This window comes from Hibiscus syriacus, unplaced genomic scaffold, assembly GCF_006381635.1.
Source record: "Hibiscus syriacus cultivar Baekdansim isolate YM2019G1 unplaced genomic scaffold, ASM638163v2 tig00112395_pilon, whole genome shotgun sequence".
NCBI classification, from domain to species: domain Eukaryota; kingdom Viridiplantae; phylum Streptophyta; class Magnoliopsida; order Malvales; family Malvaceae; genus Hibiscus; species Hibiscus syriacus.
Window position 1 is genome coordinate 94,855 of NW_024063320.1, and position 20,193 is coordinate 115,047.

Genomic DNA, 20,193 nt, shown 5'->3' on the forward strand with positions numbered 1-20,193 from the left:
CTCATATCTTCCCTTTAAAGCTTGGGAGCTTGACCCTCCTTGTCTTCCTCAGCCTCCAGCCGTCGGGAGGCCGCACTTCTGCTCCCTTCCCTCCGCTCATAGGTTTTTCCACGCTTTTGTCGGAGTCAAGTATCCGTGTTTGTCCTCCTACAAAGTCATCTTATATCATCTTTCAGTGTCAATATCACTGTGTTGTCACCGGTCAACCTCCATTGTTGCTTCGACGCCACCGTGACGTATTCCCTGGGGGAAGGCTTTCGATCAGGGAAAAAGTAATGTCGTAACACTGTTCGGAGAACGAAAACGACATTCACGAACTCCGAACATAAAACGGACATCTTAAGAAGCAAATGAAGCACAAATCAAGCAATCAAGTCGATTAACGAGGAAAAACATGTTACAAGCGGTGATTTAGATTAGGCAAACCGAAAAAACACTGCCTAAACAATGACATTAACCAACCAAATTGGTAGAAACCCGAAGGGTCAAACCGCAATTTTCCCATATTCTTCTCCCTCATTACCAAACATACCATACAAATATTTCAACAAACAAAGCACTCTTTCAGTTAGATTTTTTGTTCTTTTTTACTTCTACATTTCATCATCTGGTCCCCCCAGCATCACCTGCATAATCACACAACATATTCCTTCACTCGGTTTTCGATATTCTTCGGAAAGATAAACGAGTAATGAAAACAAAAAAGCTATGTCTAGGGACGTACGTTGCAATCGAGAGCGTGCTTCCGTGCAACCATGATAGCTGCGTTTCGTTCTTTATCTGATTCGAATGTTAATACATAAGAGAGCCCTTTCCTCGGTTGCCAGAACAATGACTTGGCCGGCGCGTTAGCGTCGCCTCTAGCTCCGCATAGCTTCATTAGGAAGATCCGGAACGATGTGAGAACGAGGTAATGGAAAAAGGTACTTAATAAAAAGTAAGATAATCACCAGCATTGATGTGGAATAATTTTCTCTGGCCTTTGTGATCCATCCTCTACAGAGCTTGATCCTCATCTTTCCGATATTGAATGTGTGAGTCGAGCGTGACGGATGATCTTGTCCGTTGATTTGAGAAACGACTACCTAGAAAAAGACATAGTACGATGAAACTTCGATTAGATGAGAACGAGACAAGTATTCCTACCATGTGGACCAGTTCTTGAAGTAACCAACAGAAAAGAATCATTCATACATTAAATTCACTGCTCGATTTCCGCAAAAGCGTCTCGACGTAGCTTCCCAAACCTGCAGCTGTGAAAGTAACTCCATCAGCCTTTCTTGCTTTCGTTTCTATTCATCGAAACACTTATGCATTCAGGTGTAAACCAACCAGACTCGATAGGTTTGGCAGTTGTCGCCGATATTTTTCGGCCATTCGAGAGAATCTCGGCCTGCAAAATTCGGCCAACATCAAGTGGTTCCGGGGCATACATTGTTTTGTTGGCACCTGATAACGCCGAAACTCGGATCAGTTACTAAAGTAGGATGCAATGTAAATGATACAGGTTATCAAGCAACAATGTAAAGAACATTCATGGAATGGATACCTGAAATTATTTCCCTCCGATTTCCATCAGACGATAGTCGATACCACTGAATCATAGATTTTGAAAGCGGCGGAGCATGATCAGAACAAGGCTGGAGTTTTAAGCATGAACCAAGAGTTCCAGAACCATGAAAACCGAAAACACGGACTTTGTTCTGCTCAGCCATCTTGTTAATTGCCAACTGTAAATTAACTGGCATAGATTAGAACATCAGAAATGATCATACGCCAGATTACACCAGTTTCAAGCATGAACATTCGAGTTTTCGAGATTAGTATCAAGATAAAAGAAGAAAAAGAAAACTCAACCAACCTCTTTCTGAAGCTTTGCTTGGAATAGAGATTTCTCTCGAATTTGAGCTCTGAGAGCACGAAGTTCGTGCTCCATATCCATTACCTGAAAGCACAATGCATATTGATATGATCTGAAAGCTGTCGTTTTATCAAAACCATATCTTTAACGAAAACCTCTACTACTTTGACATGCACGTAAACGTCGCCAAGAAGTGTATATAGTAACGGTAGGAGAAAACTCGAACTAGAAAAATAGATATTGAGCGGAAACAGTTTCGTCTTCGACGTCGTGTAATGAGAAAGAAGAGGCAAAGTGTTTCATACTGTGCCGAAAACTAGAAAAAGCTATGCATCGGTAATGACTCCAATATTCTAGAATTCAATCGATGACATAGGTAGTAAGCAGTGCTGCATTAGAAGCCTCAACATGTTGATTCAGCGTTAAAACAACGAGCGAATCAATTGAATACTAAGTTCCTTCAAGCTAGGAGACAAAGTTATTTATCGAACGCAAATCACAGTTACGTTTTCATCTAACCACACACACGCATGCACCTTGGTTGGCTGATGCATCAATTTAATTCTCCTACCCTCTTGAACCTCCTCAAATAGCTCCTCAACCTCCTACAAGAGATAACAGCAAAGACAAATTAAGTGCAACAATATCTTCAACATCCAAATATTCAATCACGATGCGGAAAATAAGAATATTTGACTTGCACCTCCTTATTTAATCACATCGAAAGCATGGGAATGAATAAGACTATACGATAAAGGAAACATACATGTACGCTTGCCAAAAGAATGATCGGTTTCCAATAAAACTGATGGATTAGGAAGGAAAGCCGACATAAGAAGCTCGATTATACCCGAGTTTTCTGTGAATTTTCAGGATTCTTTTCTTGCTCGTCAAGGGCCTCTCCAAATCGCTGTACTACGGCCCTAGCACTTTCGATTTCAACACAAGCAAAAGATTTTTCTTGACTAACCAACTTTTTAGCATCTTCGGAAGCCTGGATACGAAAAGGAATGCATTCAATTTCAGTAAAAATGGAAAGAAAAGGATGATCTTCATTTGACACATCAAGAAAATGAAGAACACGATCCGAAACTCGACTTCCATAAGCTGACCTGCTTGAGAAAGTTTGCCAGTTTTTTCACTTCGAACTTCTCGTGTATCAGTTCTCCTTCGTTTTGGGTCAATTTAACTGCCAACGCCTCAACCTGCACGTAAGGGGGGGGGGGGAAGGGAAAGTTATTGCCAAAAAATCGTTATGTATAATGTTTTAAGTCGAAAGAAATACCGACAATTTGTATCAAGCAGAAGAAAAGCACATTTAAAGAAAACGTTTAACGATGGAAACATTGGCAGTTCGGTACGAAAATGAAGAGCGCTTCTTGTTTATATGAATGCATGATGTCGTATATCATATCATGAAAACGGAAGGGTTGCACAATCTGAACACTACACATCAACCTAGTTAGAATTTGTGAATAGAACGCAGCATCTTACTATAGATGTGATACATTAAGCTTCAAGCGAAAAGTTCGAGTAAAAATAAAGAAATGGTAAGGCAAAACAGCTAACCATAGAGATGGCTTTCTCTACATCTTCCTTGTTTCTCCCCGCCATACGACCTCTCAACGATTCTAAGGCGTCTCTAAGTTTTTTCAAGAGAACATGCCCCTCCAAAGAAGCAGCCTCTTTAAGCTTGGTCTAAATTACAAGAAAGCAAGTGTTATTCACTATATCATCCATTGTCAACGAGAAAGATACCGGGAAATCCCGGATCGAGTAGAATGGCAAAAAGACAGTAACTGAGATGACATCGGAGCAGCCGAATATAAGACGGTTCCCACCTCATCAGCCAATTTCGCAGCAGCGGCAAGGTTCTTATCGAATTTAGTAGCAAGGTCACGAACCGAGAGTCGCTCGTGCTGCTCGGATAACTGTGTCGTTTCCCTTTCAACAACCTCCTTGAGCGACGGTCCATTGTTATCCCCTGTTGGCTCCTCCAAGATCTGATTGTCGGGTCCTAATTTATACTTTGGGAAGTGGTCAGAAGCAAAGCTCACATCAGCCGAAACAGCCACGATCGATTCTTTCAGCATCGTTTCATCTATGTCAGGACTTATCTTCGTCATCTGTAAGTCAATTCTATACACACAAAGAAAACAACCTTATGATCAAACCTCAAACCAAACACTAAAAGATCACTTTTGTATTTCAATTCAAGATCAATTTGCATAATTAACCTTACAAAATACTATGAAAAGAAAACACAGACACATCGAACCTATCCGAACACGGTCGAGTACCCGAAAAAGCTCAAATCAAGCAAACAACACATAGAACAGACTATATTCGAGTAACGAAAGCAAATCATCTCAACCGAAATATCGAATGAATTCAAACAAGTACACAAAGGTGCATAAACCTAAAGGATTTCTACAGATCCAAAGAAGCAGCTACCAAAGTACACAAGGCTCAGCTAAACACTCCAAAAATCTCAACTTTCTTCCAAATTTGACCAAAGAATCAGTGGAATTTGTACATTTCACAACAAAAGCTGTGTTCTTAGCTGGAAAGATAGACTATAATTTGTACATTTCACAACAAAAAAAGCAAAAATTCTATTTTTTTTAAGGAAAATGATAACAGGACTGATACATCATCTTTCTCTCTGCAATAATAAAAGGGTATATATCATTCCCCTTTATGGACTGCAATTATCTTCTTCTTCTTCTTTGATTTCTCTCTTACTTACAAAAGCAGCTAACCTAAACATATCAGATTTCCAACTCCATTATTACTTGTTACCCACAACTTATTGTTCTTCAAAAAAGCCAAACATATAAATCATTATTTAAAAAATGCAAAGAAAACAAAAAAAAATGGTCAAAATCACATGCAGATAAAAATGTAAAGACAACCCAAATTAGAAAAACAGCTGAAAAGGTGGTGTAACATACAGGTTGTGGATTAGAAATGCAGGTTAAAATGTGTGAAAAGCGAAGCAGAGGAGAGATTTTGAAGCTTAAGAGATGAACATGGTGAAGCAGATTAAAGAAACTGCAGATGATTTGCTCACAAACAATGGGAAGAAGAAGAAGAGATTTTGGAGGCTTTGGAGAAACGATTTTCCTTCTTTTCCAAAAGGAAGAAACTCAGAGAAAATATTAACAATGGCAAGTGAAAAAAAGAGGGAGAGAGAGGGCAAGCTTTTGCTCCTTTCCTGTCTCTAGTTACCAACGGCAATTGAGTTTGGACATAGAAATGTTTTGATTTATAGATCGATTAATAAAAATCGAATATTAAAAATAAAATCTTCTTAACTAGGGTGTGACTGAGATTGATCCAAACAATTAAAATTTCAAGTTAATCGAGTAGATGATTATTATCATATAATTTAAATTTTATTTAATTTTTTACTCTAATTATTTAAATTTAATTAAAAATATTTATAGTATTATGAAATTAATTTATTCTGATTTAAATATTTTCTTTAATTATATGTGATATAGATATATATTATGCTATATACACAAAGCTATCAATCTTTTTAAGGATAATTTTATTATTTTCCTTAATCAAATATATCTCAATATAAGACATAAATTATAAAAACGAGAGAGTAATAGTTTTGGTTAAAATTAGGATGGTAATGGGTCAAGTAGGTTCAGGTTTTTAGTCAACTCGACCTAATCCAAAAAATATGCATCCTCTACCCGAATTTAACCTGACTTGAAAATTATATATCTTCCACATGACTCCAAAAATATATATCTTCCACCCAACTCCAATTTAAATCAAATTTTTAGAGTATAAATCTTATCCAATTTAATATAAAATAAGCACCTAATTAAAAATAATATTTTAATAAATTTCATTATTATTCTGAGTCAGGTCACGTCAGAGTTTTTTATCTTCCATCCGAACTTAACCCGAGCTCGCTCTAAAACAATTTGATCCGATTTGATCCGAACTTATTTTTTAAAAATATTTATTTTTATCAGATCGGATTAGATCAAAAATGCATCGATTTCTAGTTAAATTATAATCCAGAGTATTATAATTATTATAATGTTTGTTAAATAAAAAAAATAAGAAAGAAAGGTGATGGCATAGCCACGCGCGGTCCCATTAGGGTTATTTGAATCAGCTTTTGTCCGGTGACAGACTGAGTCACTCGGACCACTCCTTTTGTACGTTCATATTCGGACATTAGTTGTCCCTCGGTACTGCTTAGATTCGGTAGAACTGAAAATTGTTAATCAATTTCAATTTTTAGGGTTTTTAGTTACAATATTATTATTGTAGGGTAATTATGTATTTAGTATCTAAATTATTAGTTTTTTATTTTAGTACCTAAACTTTTTTCAAAATCATACCCAACGTATTTAGTATCTAAACTATCAGTTTTTGTTTGTTTTAGTATCAATTTCTGTTTCATTTTAATACTTCGTCGTTAAAAACTTAACAGACGGGCTGACGAAGCATAACTCCGGTGGACGAATCACCAATCCAAACGATGAACCGCGAGAGAATGACGAGTCGAACGACATAGTTCAATTTCAGGTCTATTAAACAGTTAACGACGGAGATCGGAGGATGAATAAATTAAAGAGTCTATCATCGATTTTGGAAGATCGAGGAATCTTCAAGTGAAACGGAGGTCGGTACTACGTTCAGGGGGTCAAAAAATGTAGGTTGCATAGTTTGGGCTTCATCGGTCGATGGATGCAACGGCTGACAACTGTATACATGGCAATTGGCGAGCCCGTCCATTCAGTTTTTAACGTCATGGTATTAAAATGAAACAAAAATTAATGTCGGGTGTATTTTTCAAAAAACTAAAAGTTTAGGTGCTAAACGGGTCAAAATTGATAGTTTAGATACTAAACATGAATTTGCCCGTATTTTTATGGTTTGGTATTGATTATTTTTTAATAGAATGGTAAAAGATATTAATAATTGAAGGATTGATATATATATATATATATATATATATATATATATATATATATATATAATTAAGAAGCGCTATAAAATATGAAATTATGTATATAGAAAGACTTTAAAGTTTTATATATTTTCATAAAATGCGTACAACCATTATAAACTTTTAAGAGATTTATACATATTTTATCATAATTTAAATTGATATATTTTATATATTATAATATTAAATATACATTTTTCAGTTTTAATATTATGTATAGAATATTTATTTATCTTCGCAAATCATATTTTAACATTAATACTAAACACATTAAGTCTTATAACAATCTTTTTCAAATCAAAATAATTAATTGGTTAGGTGGTGTTATAAATTAGGGTAAATTACGCATTTAGTATATAAACTATTAGTTTTGGTCAATTTTAGTACTTAAACTTTTATTTTTTTTTTCAAAATCATACCTAACGTTTAATTTTTGTTTCAATTTAGTACTCTATCGTTAAAAACTTAATGTATTTAGTATCTAAACTACCAGTTTTTGTCTGTATTACTACCTAAACTTTCAATTTTTAAAAAAATTAACGTTAAGTTTAATCGAGATACTAAAATGAAACAAAAACTAAACTTTAAGTATGGTTTTGAAAAAAATGAAAATTTGAATACTAAATCGGACAAATTGATAATTTAGGTACTAAACACGTAGTTATCCTATAAATTATAATCACATTATTAGGCAACTACTTACCTTACGATGCAAGTAATTAAGATGCAACTATCATAGTACTTAAGCCAACTACCTTTTAATTGTTGGTGGTTACAGGCAACCAACCGTTTGTTCTTGCCTTAAATCTTATAAATATGGGTAAATTACGTATTTAGTATATAAACTATCAGTTTTGATCCATTTTAGTATCTAAACTTTTAATTTTTTTCAAAATAATACTTAAAGTTTAGTTTTTTTTGTTTCGTTTTAGCACTCCGTCGTTAAAAACTTTAGTTTTTGTTTCATTTTAGTATCCCGTTCAAAATTTAACGTTAAGTTTTGGAAAAAAAATTGGAAGTTTAGGTACTAAAACGGACCAAAATCGATAGTTTAGGTGCTAAACGCATTAAGTTCTTAACGGCGGGTACTAAAATGAAATGAAAACTAAACGTTATGCATGATTTTGAAAAAGCTGAAAGTTTAAATATTAAAACGGATCAAAATCGATAGTTTAAGTACTAAATGCGTAATTCACCCTATAAATGTAGTTCTTTATATTATTTTGATAAAAATTATATAATGATTTAAAATTCTGATTTTTAATAAAATGTGATTTTATTTGAAATATAATTTAAGAAACACAGAGAATCAACCTAATATTTTCAACATTAATAATAGGTAGTTATATATCTACCTATCATATTCAACCATTTAAAAATTTGTATTAATTAAAAAACAATTTCATTATCAATCCCATTTAAGAAAAAATAAACATTATTTTTTTTCATTGAACAGTCCAATGGTGCTTGAACAATATAAATATGACCTTGATTATTAAGGATGGGGATTAGACCCGGATCCCACGAATTTCGAATCGATCTTATATGATTAATTTAAAAAAATGAGTTTAGATCATGTCAATTTTTATTAAAATATAATGTCGGATTAGGTTTGAATTAAGGGTACAAATCTTCGTTATAACCCAAAGAAAATTATAACTATCTTTTATATATTTAGGAATAATTATAATAATGCATTCATTTTATGCATTTTTAATTAGGTCTTTATACTTAATCAAAATGAGTATTATATGTGAGTGTGTCGAGTCAGGTCGAATTAGAGACGGACTTGTATTTTTGTTTACCTAAATCAAGTCGAATTTCAAATTATATAAAGACTCTTTAAAGTTAAGTCGGATCGAATGACGGATGAAAAAAATATAATACTCCAATTAAGTTTTACGATTAAATTGAAATATAATACATGTTTTAACGCATTTAAACTTACGTCTTCTTAAATATTATAATAACAATCATGTAGATCGAATAAATGCTCAATGACAAAATATTAATAATTTATATTATCAAAATATCATTAATATCATATCACAAGGAAACATTGATTTAGTTGAGTTGCTTTCAGGTTTGAATTTTAGAAATGATATATTTATTAATTAATGTGATTAATGTAATTTTAATTGTGCTATTTAAATTCGTTTTTACGTACTATAAAATATAAATTGTAATTAAAATAAGGCTTAATTAGAAAATAAGTGTCCAAACTATATCGATTTTTTCATATAGGTTTCTATTTTCCCCCTAATTCATCTAGGTACTTAACTTTATAAATGTTATCATTTTAGGTGCTCGAGCAGTAATGACTATTAATTCTGTCATTAAAGGACACGTGTTACATTCAAGTAATTTTGAAAGTTTTATTTAAAATAAAAAAAAAACTTAAAAATATAATTTACAAGTCAATGGTGGACGTAGACTAAAGGGTATTATTGGAGTTTACGAAATGGGTATTTGAGATTTTAGGAATTTAGGATTTTGAGAATTTAGAAGTTTAAGAAAACTACAAGAGTGATGGTCTGTTAGAGGTGAAGGACGACAGATGAGTGGTCGTTCGACAGTGGATGGGTGGCTGGAGATGAACAACGATCGAAGTAAAGGGATAAAAGTTAAAGGTTTAAAGAATTTGGTGTTTTTTCTGAAATTTAGAAAAAGAATAGGTTTTTGTAAATAATAATAATAATAATTTTAAGTTTTTATTTTAAATAAATTTCTCAAAATTAATAAAACGTGACATGTATCACTTAACGATAAATTTTAACAGTCATTACGACTGGACACATAAAATGGTAATATTTAAGCACCTGAATGAATAGAAAAAAATTTAGACACCCACTTGAGAAAATTGGTATAGTTTAGACACCTCTTTTATAATTAAACTTCAAAAGAATATAATACATGGAGTAGGCGCGTGAAATTAAAGTAAAATTAAGGGTCTGTTTGTTTAGCTGTAATTGGTTTTCCAGAAAATGAATTACTGGAATTTGAATTACTGGAAAATGAATTACTGGAATTTGAATTCTGGAAAATGAATTACATTTCTGTAAAATGAATTACATTTCTGAAAAATGAATTACATTTCTGGAAAACATCTGGAAAACGTTTTATGATGTTTGGAAGATGTTATTTAAACATTCTTTCGGTATATTTTAGTGAAATAAAATTTTATAAATTATATTAATTATTTATTAAAGTAATAGTACTATATTATATTTTAAAAATATTAATTAGTATATTTTAATATATTTACTAAAATATTATTGAAATATATAAATAATATTATTCATTATTAAATATATAAAAAAATTTATTATATATTATTAAAATAAAATATAATATCTTATATTATTATAATATAATTGATTATTTTATATAATATTAAAAATATAATATTATATTATTATAAATATTAATAAATATATTTTAAATATTTTAATAATTAATATTTTGATGAAAATGATATTAAAATATTTTATTAATATTAAATTCATAAAATAAAATTATTTTGAGTATTTTTGCTTTGAAGTGAAAAGTTCGGAAAATGACTTACGGAAAATGAATCCGTAAGTCATTTTACAGAAAACACAAAGAAAATTCTGTTACTAAGAAAATTAATTACATTCCGTAAAACGAATTACGTGAAACAAACACGGGAAAACGTTTTCCGGAAAACGAATTACGTGAAACAAACACGGGAAAATATTTTCCGGAAAACGAATTACATGAAACAAACACGGGAATTCGGGAAAAACCAATTCCGTAATTCCAATTACGGGAAACAAACAGACCCTAATTATGTGGTTGAAACGATTAAATAAAATGGGTTGGGGGCTTTTTATTTAAGCGTTGGTAGGGTCTGTTTGGCAGGACACTATGCTTTAATCCAACAAACTAAATTATTCCCTTTGGCTAATCATTATTAAACAGGGGTGAAGCTATGAAATGGAGAACATAATTATCGCTAACCAAACATGGCCCACTCTTCACAAAGTTATTTCCTAAACCTATGCCCCTAACCCATTCCCCCACCTTCCATTCCTCTGGCCTTTATCCTCTTTCACATGTTTCCTTCCAAAGAAAATTCATTGATCTTATATATGGCACAAAACTAGGTCATTAAAAGTTTTGGTGTTAATTACATTAAACATCCTCAAACTATGACTCTCATTCTAAATTAGTTCTTAAACTTTTGAATATTCTAATTTCATCCTTAAACTATGACTCTCATTCTAAATCTGTCCCTAAACTTCTGAGCATTCCAATTACACCCCTAAACTATGACCCTCATTCTGTATTAAGTCCCAAAACTTTTGAATGTTTTAGTTTCAACCCCAAACCTTTAAGTGATTTAAGGGATGTTATTGGAACATTCAAAAGTTTGGGGATTAATATGAAATGAGGATCATAGTTTGGGATGAATACTATGACCCTTATTCTATATTAATCCCGGTTTTTTTTCAATGTTTTATTTTCAACCCAAACTTTTAATTGATTTAAGGGATGCTATTGGAATATTCAAAAGTTATAGGACTAGTTTGAAATGAAGATAATAGTTTAGGGATAAATTAGAATATTCAAAAGTTTAGGGATCAATTTAGATTGAGAGTCATAATTTAGAGATGAAATTAGAATGTTTAAAAGTTTGAGGACCAATTTAAAATGAAAGTCATAGTTTGAAGATATGTAATACAATTAAGTCAAAGTTTTGATACATTCATGTCTGAGTCATTTTATGTTTGAATTGTTTAATATTTGAGTTACTTCGTTCGAATCATTCCTGATCGATATCATTATCGGTACAACACGTATAACGATACGAAATTAAACATGTCTAAGTATTTAATGTCTTTATATTTAGGGTAAAGTATACAAAAATTAACAATAATTTGAGTTCAAAGTTAATATATTATCCGATATATAATAGTCGTTTGAGATTATGTGATTAAATTTTATAATATCTATGATAACAGATTAACACCCAACTCAAAATGTCGTCAATTTTTTAACAAAAATGATGAATTTGGAGCATAATGAATAGTCAGGTGACTATTTTATAACTTTTAATAGTCGAGGGATTCAATAAAATAACATCCTATAATTAGTGGACTATTTTATAATTTTTATATAAAGATCAAGTAAATTTTACATAATTTTTGTAGTTTGGGGGGGGGAGTAATTTTTAACATCCTATAATTAGAGGTTTTTGTACTTAAAAAATTATAATATCTTTATAAAAGTATTAATATTTTAGAAAAAAAAACAAAGAAAAGTCTATGATTTATTGTATTAATTGACTTCAAGTTCACAAGCCAACAGTAGACCGATTCTATTCATAGTATTAATAAATTCAGTAGGACTTATCTTAAATTGTATTTTCATAATTAAAAATTACATTTTTTAAAAACCACTTAGATTAAAATAAATTAAAAGTTTCTATAAAATAATATAATATATTTAAAAGATCGTACCCCGTGGCTCTTTGGCACATGGTAGGGTCTAAAACTAGAGCCTTCATGGTTGTGCCCCAACCCATAATAATTTAGGGTAAACTACTTATTTAGTATCTAAACTATTAATTTTGATTTATTTTAGTATTTAAATTATCAGTTTTGATTTATTTTAGTATCTAATTTTGTAATTTTTTTAAACCATACATGGAGTTTTTGTTTCATTTTAATACTTACTGTTAAAACCTTAATGTTAAAACCTTAACTCGTTTAGTACTTAAACTATCAGCTTTGATCCGTTTTAATACCTAAACTATCAATTTTGAGTCATTTTAGTATCTAAACTTTCATTTTTTTCAGAAGTTAAATTTTAAATTGATACTAAAATGAAACAAAAACAAAATTTTAAGAATGTTTTAAAAAAATTAAAAGTTTAGGTATTAAAACAATTAAAACTGATAATTTAGATATTAAACACGTAATTTACATAATAATTTAATAAGCATAACCTATCGAGTATACTCGTTTTTTAATTCCTTAAATCCTAAATGTTAAAAAAATAAAAAAAATATCGATAGACGTAATAGAATTCTCAATAAAATAAATAAATAAAGTATAATTATTAAAACTGAAAATATATATGTCGATAATATAATGTTACATAGACAAAGCACAATTAAAAAAAATCGTTTAAAACTAAACATTTATTATTTAATATAGTAAAGTAAATATTTAAAGTTGAAATAAATAAAATAATATTTATGGAACTTAGTCTTGAAATTTTGTACCTAACAAGTTTAGCATTGGTCAATTATACAAGCTGGTGAGTGGTCTAACACAACTTGCGAAAGCATGCATGAATCTTTTTTCCTAATATATTTATTTATTTATACCTAGTGACGGATAGGGGTGTAAACGAGCCAAGTCGAGCTCGATTCAACTCGGAAACTCTGAAATGAAGCTCGACTCGATTTAAAAACTCGCGAGCTTAAAATTTTCATGTTCGACTCGAACTCGAAATCCTGCACTGAAACTCGTGAGCAGCTCGAAAAGGCCCGAAATGATTTTTTTTCTTAAACTTAACTCGATTGGAGCCTCAAACTCGAACATAAACCTTAAATACATGAAAATCTTACTGTATTTTTTTTATAAAATCAATACATAAATATTAATATTATTAATAATTTTTTTTTAAAAAAATAAAATCTTAATATATTATATTTTCGGAGCTACTCACGAGCTTTTCGAGTCGAATATCAAGTAGCTCGTTTCGACTCGTTAAGAACTCGAGTCGAGTCCATTCGATCCTAGTATTAATATAGCCTTGATCGAGTCGATATCGAGTAACTCGCGATCTATCTCGTTTCATTTACAACCCTAGTGACGGAGCTATGTTAGGGTTTAAAGAGGAATCGATCTCTATAAAAAGTTTATATACGATAAATTTTGATATAATATTATTTTAGTTCATTTAAAAATAAATATTTAAATTAAAAATACAAAAAAATATTAAATATTTAATTAAGTAGGGATCAAACTAAGAAATAATAATCTTATGTTCTCAATTTTTTTGGTCTAATAACAATTTAGGTCATTGTAAGTTTAAATATTAAACAAAATAAGCATTATCTTCTACAGTTTAAATACCTAATAAGTCATTGTATTTTTCTTAAAAAATTTAATATTTTGACCCCTACTAATAGCCGACACTGTGTGTAGTTAAGGCCCCTAATTTTTTCAATCTCACTCTAATTTTTCCAGTCTCACTTTTTAGCTTTATAATTGAAGCCCTTAATTTTTTTCAATTTCACTTTTTACATTTATAATCGAGGCTCCTGAATTTTTCAATCTCACTTTTTACATTTATAATTGAGGTCCCAAAATTTTCTATCTCACTTTCTACTTTTATAATTGAAGCCTCTATTGTTTTAATATCTCCTTTTACCTTTATAATCGAGGTTCCTAATTTTTTCAATTCCACCTTTTACCTTTATAATTGAAGCCTCTAATTTTTTTTAATCTAACATTTTACACTTATAATTGAGGCCCTTAATTTTTCAAACTCACTTTTTACCTTTATAATTGAGGTCCCTAATTTTTTCAATCAAACTTTTTTTTTTATAATTTAGGACCCTAATTTAATAATTTTTCTAAGATTTATTAATGTGATATTAAATTAATTATTCAAAGTAATAGAATATATTTTCGTTCTATTGTTAAATTTCCCGAAAATACCTGAGATGGATCTACTTACACTGTGTAAAATTCTTCTAGTTTTACACCTTTTTAGGAACATTAGATTGAGGGGAATCAAAAGTTGACATCAACCTCTTAATTTTTTTTCGTTAATATCTTCTCATTTTCTATTGTTAATCTCAACTTTTAATTTCTCTCTTTCAATGGTCCTGAAAAGGTGTAAACTAAGAGTTTTACACAGTGTAGATCTTGCCCCTTATATATATATATTCATAATCCGATAATAAAATTGAATAATTACTTATGAACCAAAGTATCAAACTATCTCAGTGATTAAAGGGATTGTTGTCTTAGAAATCATGAATATGTAAAAATATATAATATTTTTTTATCAAAGCAATTAATTTAATTATATATTAGCTCGTCGTATACATGAAGCCCAAATATGATAATTGAGACTTCATCGTGCAAAATATAAGTCGCATGGGTAAGCCTACTTTCCGAGCCCAAATAAGAGGACCAAATTCGAAATACATCAAGAATGGTGGACTGAATTTAACCATATTGGAAGGGTTGGGTATGCCTCTTTCCGAGGTAAATTTGACCCATTAGGGCAAATAGAAAGAAAATTTAGGGATTTAGGGCACATCTATTTTTATTTAGGATTTACGGCATTTTATTTAGGTGACGAATTAGGGAATCAAATAAAAGTCGGATAACAATATAACATTCGCTATATCGTGGTCGTATCGATGTCTAAAACTGCTATCGTAGAAAATAGTGGTGTGAAGTAAAATCAGGCCAATAACAATGGGTACCTATCGAAATTTAATGAATAGTGACCAAATGCAATAGTAGTTGATCGCTATTCCGTTATTGTTCCACTATTTTAATCTTAAAAAAATCTTTTTTTAAATCAACTCATTTAGAGAAAAAAATCACAATTGCAATACTCACAATAACATTCGTTATAACTTCAATTGCGATAAACACAACGTGACCGAAAATGCTATCATAACCGTAATTTAAATCACTGATCAGAACCGTTCATCCGATCATCGAACGGTTCTCTCAAAACCAAAGGAAAATGGAGGGAACAGCCGCTCAACTCAATTCAATACTTCATATATGAATTCTACCTCAAATTTCTGTATAACTTCTATGACATTACGTTTTAGAATTTTGCTTTTCGTTCTAAATCTCTGCACTCAGTTTTGTTGTAGATTGATTTCCTTTCGGCATTTTCCTTCTAATTTAGTTTTTCTTTCACTTTAGTATCCGTTCAAAATTTAACGTTGAATTTTGAAAAAATGTGAAAATTTAGGTACTAAAACGGATCAAAACTGATAGTTTAGGTACTATACACGTTAAGTTTTTGGGTATTAAAATGAAATAAAAACTAAACATTAGGTATGATTTTGAAAAAACTGAAAGTTAAGGTACTAAAACATACCAAAACTAAATCTTAGGTACTAAATACATAGTTTGCCCTTTTCTAAATTATTATATAATAAATTTAAATAACAAAATTAACTTTAATTTTTTTAATAACTTATAAAAATAGGTTTTATGTAAAAAAAAAAAATTATCGAGCTGATATCCAGTTAATTACGTCCAGTATGTTTGTTATAGGACTACATCAGTTTAGTCCATCTAATACAGATGTTGGTTTGTTTAGACCCTCTATTATTAAATGGATCAATTCAGCCCATGTACTAATAAAAAGAGCCGAATAAGTTGATCTTTAGGTAAATTAGCCCAATACCCTAAGCGGATAAATTATTTAGGGTATTAGGTTAATTCAGAATTTATTTTGAAAACTACGACATTTATTATAGTATCAGGGAACTCACATTGCGATGACGAATTTTAATAAAATATAATTTTTTTATTAATTTTTATCATATCAAGGGTAAAAGGTTTGAAAAAAAATTATATTGAGATTCGTCACCTCAAAGTGACGAGTCTCATATACTGTAACAAATGTTGTAGATCTCAAAATAAATTCTGAATTACTCTAATACTCGAAATAATTTACCCACATAGATATTGGCCCATTTTGCTTATTTTTTTTTATAGATTTAACATTTAAGTTACTATTTGATGCACAACTAGAAGAATAAAATAATTCGAGTTTTTATGTGTATAATATTTATTGTCTAATGTTTAATATATATATATATATATATATATATATATATATATTGATTTTCTAAGGTTAAATCTAATTTTCTAAATCTTCTTATAATATATGTTTATGATGATCTTACTTTTTCTCCTTTTCTGCACGTAATTGTTCTTGTAATATATATTTCTATTTAAAATGTTAATTTTATGTATATGAAATTATTGATAATTTATCAATTTCTATGCAATAAATTACCAAGAATGATTATTCAAGTTAATATATTTATTAATAAGGATAAAGTACACAAATAATCATATGATTATAGGGCGCCGTTTTGTCGAGTCTCCTGACTATTAAAAGTTCCAAAATGATCTATTGACTATAGGGAAATGTTTTGTTAAATCCTCTAACTATTAAAAGTTACAAATTGGTCGTTTAACTATTCATATGTTTCAAGCGACTATTATATCTCAACCTGTTGACTGAGATGTGATAAAATCTGATCTAAGACTCTCAAGCGACTATTATATCTCAGTCAGCATGTTAACGTCCAGCTGAGACGACTGTTAGTTCTTTAACCAAAAAAAAGTTTGGAACATATAAATAGTCACATGATCAATTTATAACTTTTAATAGTCAGAAAACTCAAAAAAATAACACCAGTCGTAAACATTTTTATACTTTACCCTATGAATAATTCAACGATTTTTTAATTTTTTTAACTACTTTAAAAAAAGTATGAAGATCAAGTACTTATAAATAAAAGTTTTAATTTTTAATAAATTAAAAATATTCGAAGAGATACATAATCCTTTAAAAGGGAATATCCCTTAATCGAATTTTTCATTTCAAAAGATTAAGGATCAATTCTTTTTAGTGAGACATCAATCCCTCTCTTTTCATTTCATCTCCACCAACGATCCTTACACAATGAACTTGAAGTTCATCGCCGCCGATACTCTTCAAAAGATGATAGTTTTACTGGTTTTAGCCATATGGTCGAGGACGGGCACAAGAGGTTCATTAGAATGGTCCATAACTTTGTTTTCACTATCGACGCTTCCAAATACTTCGGTTATGGGTATCCCTTTGTTGAAAAGGATGTATGGGGAGTTTGATGGTGCAAATCGTTGTGCTTCAATGTATAATTTGGTACACTTTGATGTTGTTTTTGTTCGAGTATCGTGGGGCGAAGCTTTTGATCGCCGAGCAGTTTCCGGATACCGCCGGGTCGATTGTTTCGTTCAAGGTTGACTCCGATATCGTTTCGCTCGACGGGAAAGAGCTGCTTCAGACCGATGCGGAGATCGGTGAAGACGGGAGGCTTCATGTGACCATCCGGAAGTCTTCGAGTTCGAAGTCGGAGATCTTTTCTAGACGGTCACATGGGCGGAATTCCGGCTCGGGTTAACCCCGAGGCCGTCGAATTTGACCAATGCCGAGATTTACTCGCTGCAGTCGTCTAGGAACCCGACGCCGAGAGGGTCTAGTTTTAACCACACCGACTTTTATGGGAAGAATATGAGCAATGTGAGTCCGAGGGAATCGAGTTTCGATGAAGAGAACGGGGCTTATCCTGTGAGAACTAATGGTGGAGCTTATCCCGGTCCGACTAGTGCTGGAATATTCTCTCCGGTTGCCAAGAAGGCGGCGAATGAAAGCGGAGGCGGCGGAGGCGGTGGTGATGGTGGGAAGGATTTGCATATGTTTGTTTGGAGTTCGAGTGCTTCTCCGGTGTCGGAAGGCGGGATTCATGTCTTTAGAGGTGGAGATTATGGCAATGACCATAAAGGTATGATCTTGATCAATTTTTGTCCTTCCATTACATGTTTTGATTATGACAATGATTCATGTCGTTTGATCTTCGTGTTTAGAATATGATGATTACGGTAGAGACGATTTCACCTTCGGTAACAAGCCGGAAACGAAGGGTGTCGGCCGCGAAGGACCGGTGCTAGCCAAGCTCGGATCGAATTCGACGGCCGAACTCAACCCGAAGGCAGAACCGAAACCGACCGCAAGGCCCTCTGCTAGTGTCATGACCAGACTCATTCTCATCATGGTGTGGCGTAAACTAATCCGGAATCCGAACACTTACTCGAGTCTGATCGGCCTCACCTGGTCTCTCGTTTCGTTCAAGTATGTAGAACTAGTACTCGCCGTGTTGAACCGTAATTCGGCTGAATCCGGATTTGATTTCGTTAGTGTTCTGTAGGTGGAATATCGAAATGCCTGCTATAGTTGCTCGTTCTATATCGATCCTCTCCGATGCAGGTCTCGGGATGGCAATGTTTAGCCTCGGTAAGTCGATTACGAACGCCGGCGAAAAAACCAATGTTCCCGGAGTTGTTCTCATGTTCATCTCTTTGTGTAGGTTTATTCATGGCACTTCAGCCAAGGATAATTGCATGTGGAAAGACCGTAGCTACCTTCTCCATGGCGGTCCGGTTCCTGACGGGGCCTGCAGTCATGGCCGCTACGAGGCGTTCTTCTCCGCATTGCGATCGTGCAGGTAATATCTGTTACGGTTACGCTTACAATTACCGTTGATCTCGAATCGGATATCTGAATTGTCTAGTTTTTAGGCAGCACTTCAACAAGGGATAGTACCGTTCGTCTTTGCCAAGGAGTACAATGTTCACCCTGATATATTAAGCACAGGGTAAGATTACAAATTGGTCTGATTATGGCTTTAGTCCCTCTACTAAGCAGAAATGAAGGATTTCATCATTGATTACATTCAGGGTCATAGTCGGGATGTTGATTGCTCTTCCTATAACACTGCTTTACTACATCCTACTGGGACTGTGAAGCTGACACAGCAAGGGAAGTGAAAAGACTAATTTAACCCCCATCATTTTGAAACATTCTTTTGTGGGACTGATTAGTGATATTATTACATAGATGTTGGATCTTTTTGACATTAGGAAATCATGCTGGGATTAGCTTTTTCATGTCTTTTTCTATGCATTTTTGTTACTTTTTGATGAAAGAAAGTGAGGCACAGCATGTCTGTAGTTCAATTCAGTACATTCTGAAAGCAGAAACAACATTTTATAATCTTGGGGTAAATTATGTTTTTAGTCCTTGTAGTGTGCTTACTTTATGGGATAAAACAAATTTTAGTCCCTAAATCGAACGGACTGTAACGTTAGGACTTAAATCGGACAGATCGATGGCTATAGTGACCATTTCTCCTTAATTTTTTTCGTTGACCACAGTTGATCATATCGAAAACATAGGAGACTATCGGCATAATTTACCCATTTCTTTTTTTAAGGAGTTTATATTATTTTTTGGGTAAATTACACTAATAATCACTTTTTCAGTATGTTTTATTTTAGCTAATCCTTTGCCGTATAATTTATGTATTGTATTGACTATTTATATAATTTTAGGAGATATATTCGATCAAGGGATATGACAAAATCATCCTTAAAACATGATTGATAGATTTGACTGATTTATTTTAGGATAAAATACATAAATGGTCCTTTGACTATAAGGTATTGCTTTATTAAGTTTCTCGACTATTGAAAGTAACAAAATAATCCTTCGCTAA

The 20,193-nt window shown here is 31.8% G+C and overlaps 1 protein-coding gene and 1 pseudogene across 1 annotated transcript; one reads left to right on the forward strand and one right to left on the reverse strand.

Annotated features, from left to right (window-relative positions):
- Nucleotides 1-573: 573 nt before the first annotated feature.
- Nucleotides 574-5,080, reverse strand: LOC120179000 (stomatal closure-related actin-binding protein 3-like). Its single transcript, XM_039184737.1, has 13 exons — nt 4,816-5,080; nt 3,703-4,000; nt 3,431-3,559; nt 2,974-3,066; nt 2,712-2,855; nt 2,398-2,466; nt 1,862-1,945; nt 1,550-1,730; nt 1,333-1,449; nt 1,195-1,253; nt 951-1,085; nt 725-874; nt 574-626 (listed from the first exon to the last, which is right to left on the reverse strand). The coding sequence occupies exons 2-13, from the start codon at nt 3,985-3,987 to the stop codon at nt 594-596; spliced, it is 1,479 nt and encodes a 492-aa protein (XP_039040668.1). The 5' UTR covers nt 3,988-4,000; nt 4,816-5,080; the 3' UTR covers nt 574-593.
- A 12,515-nt stretch (nt 5,081-17,595) lies between these two features.
- On the forward strand, nt 17,596-19,510 carry LOC120179001 (annotated as a pseudogene).
- The last annotated feature ends 683 nt before the right edge of the window (nt 19,511-20,193 follow it).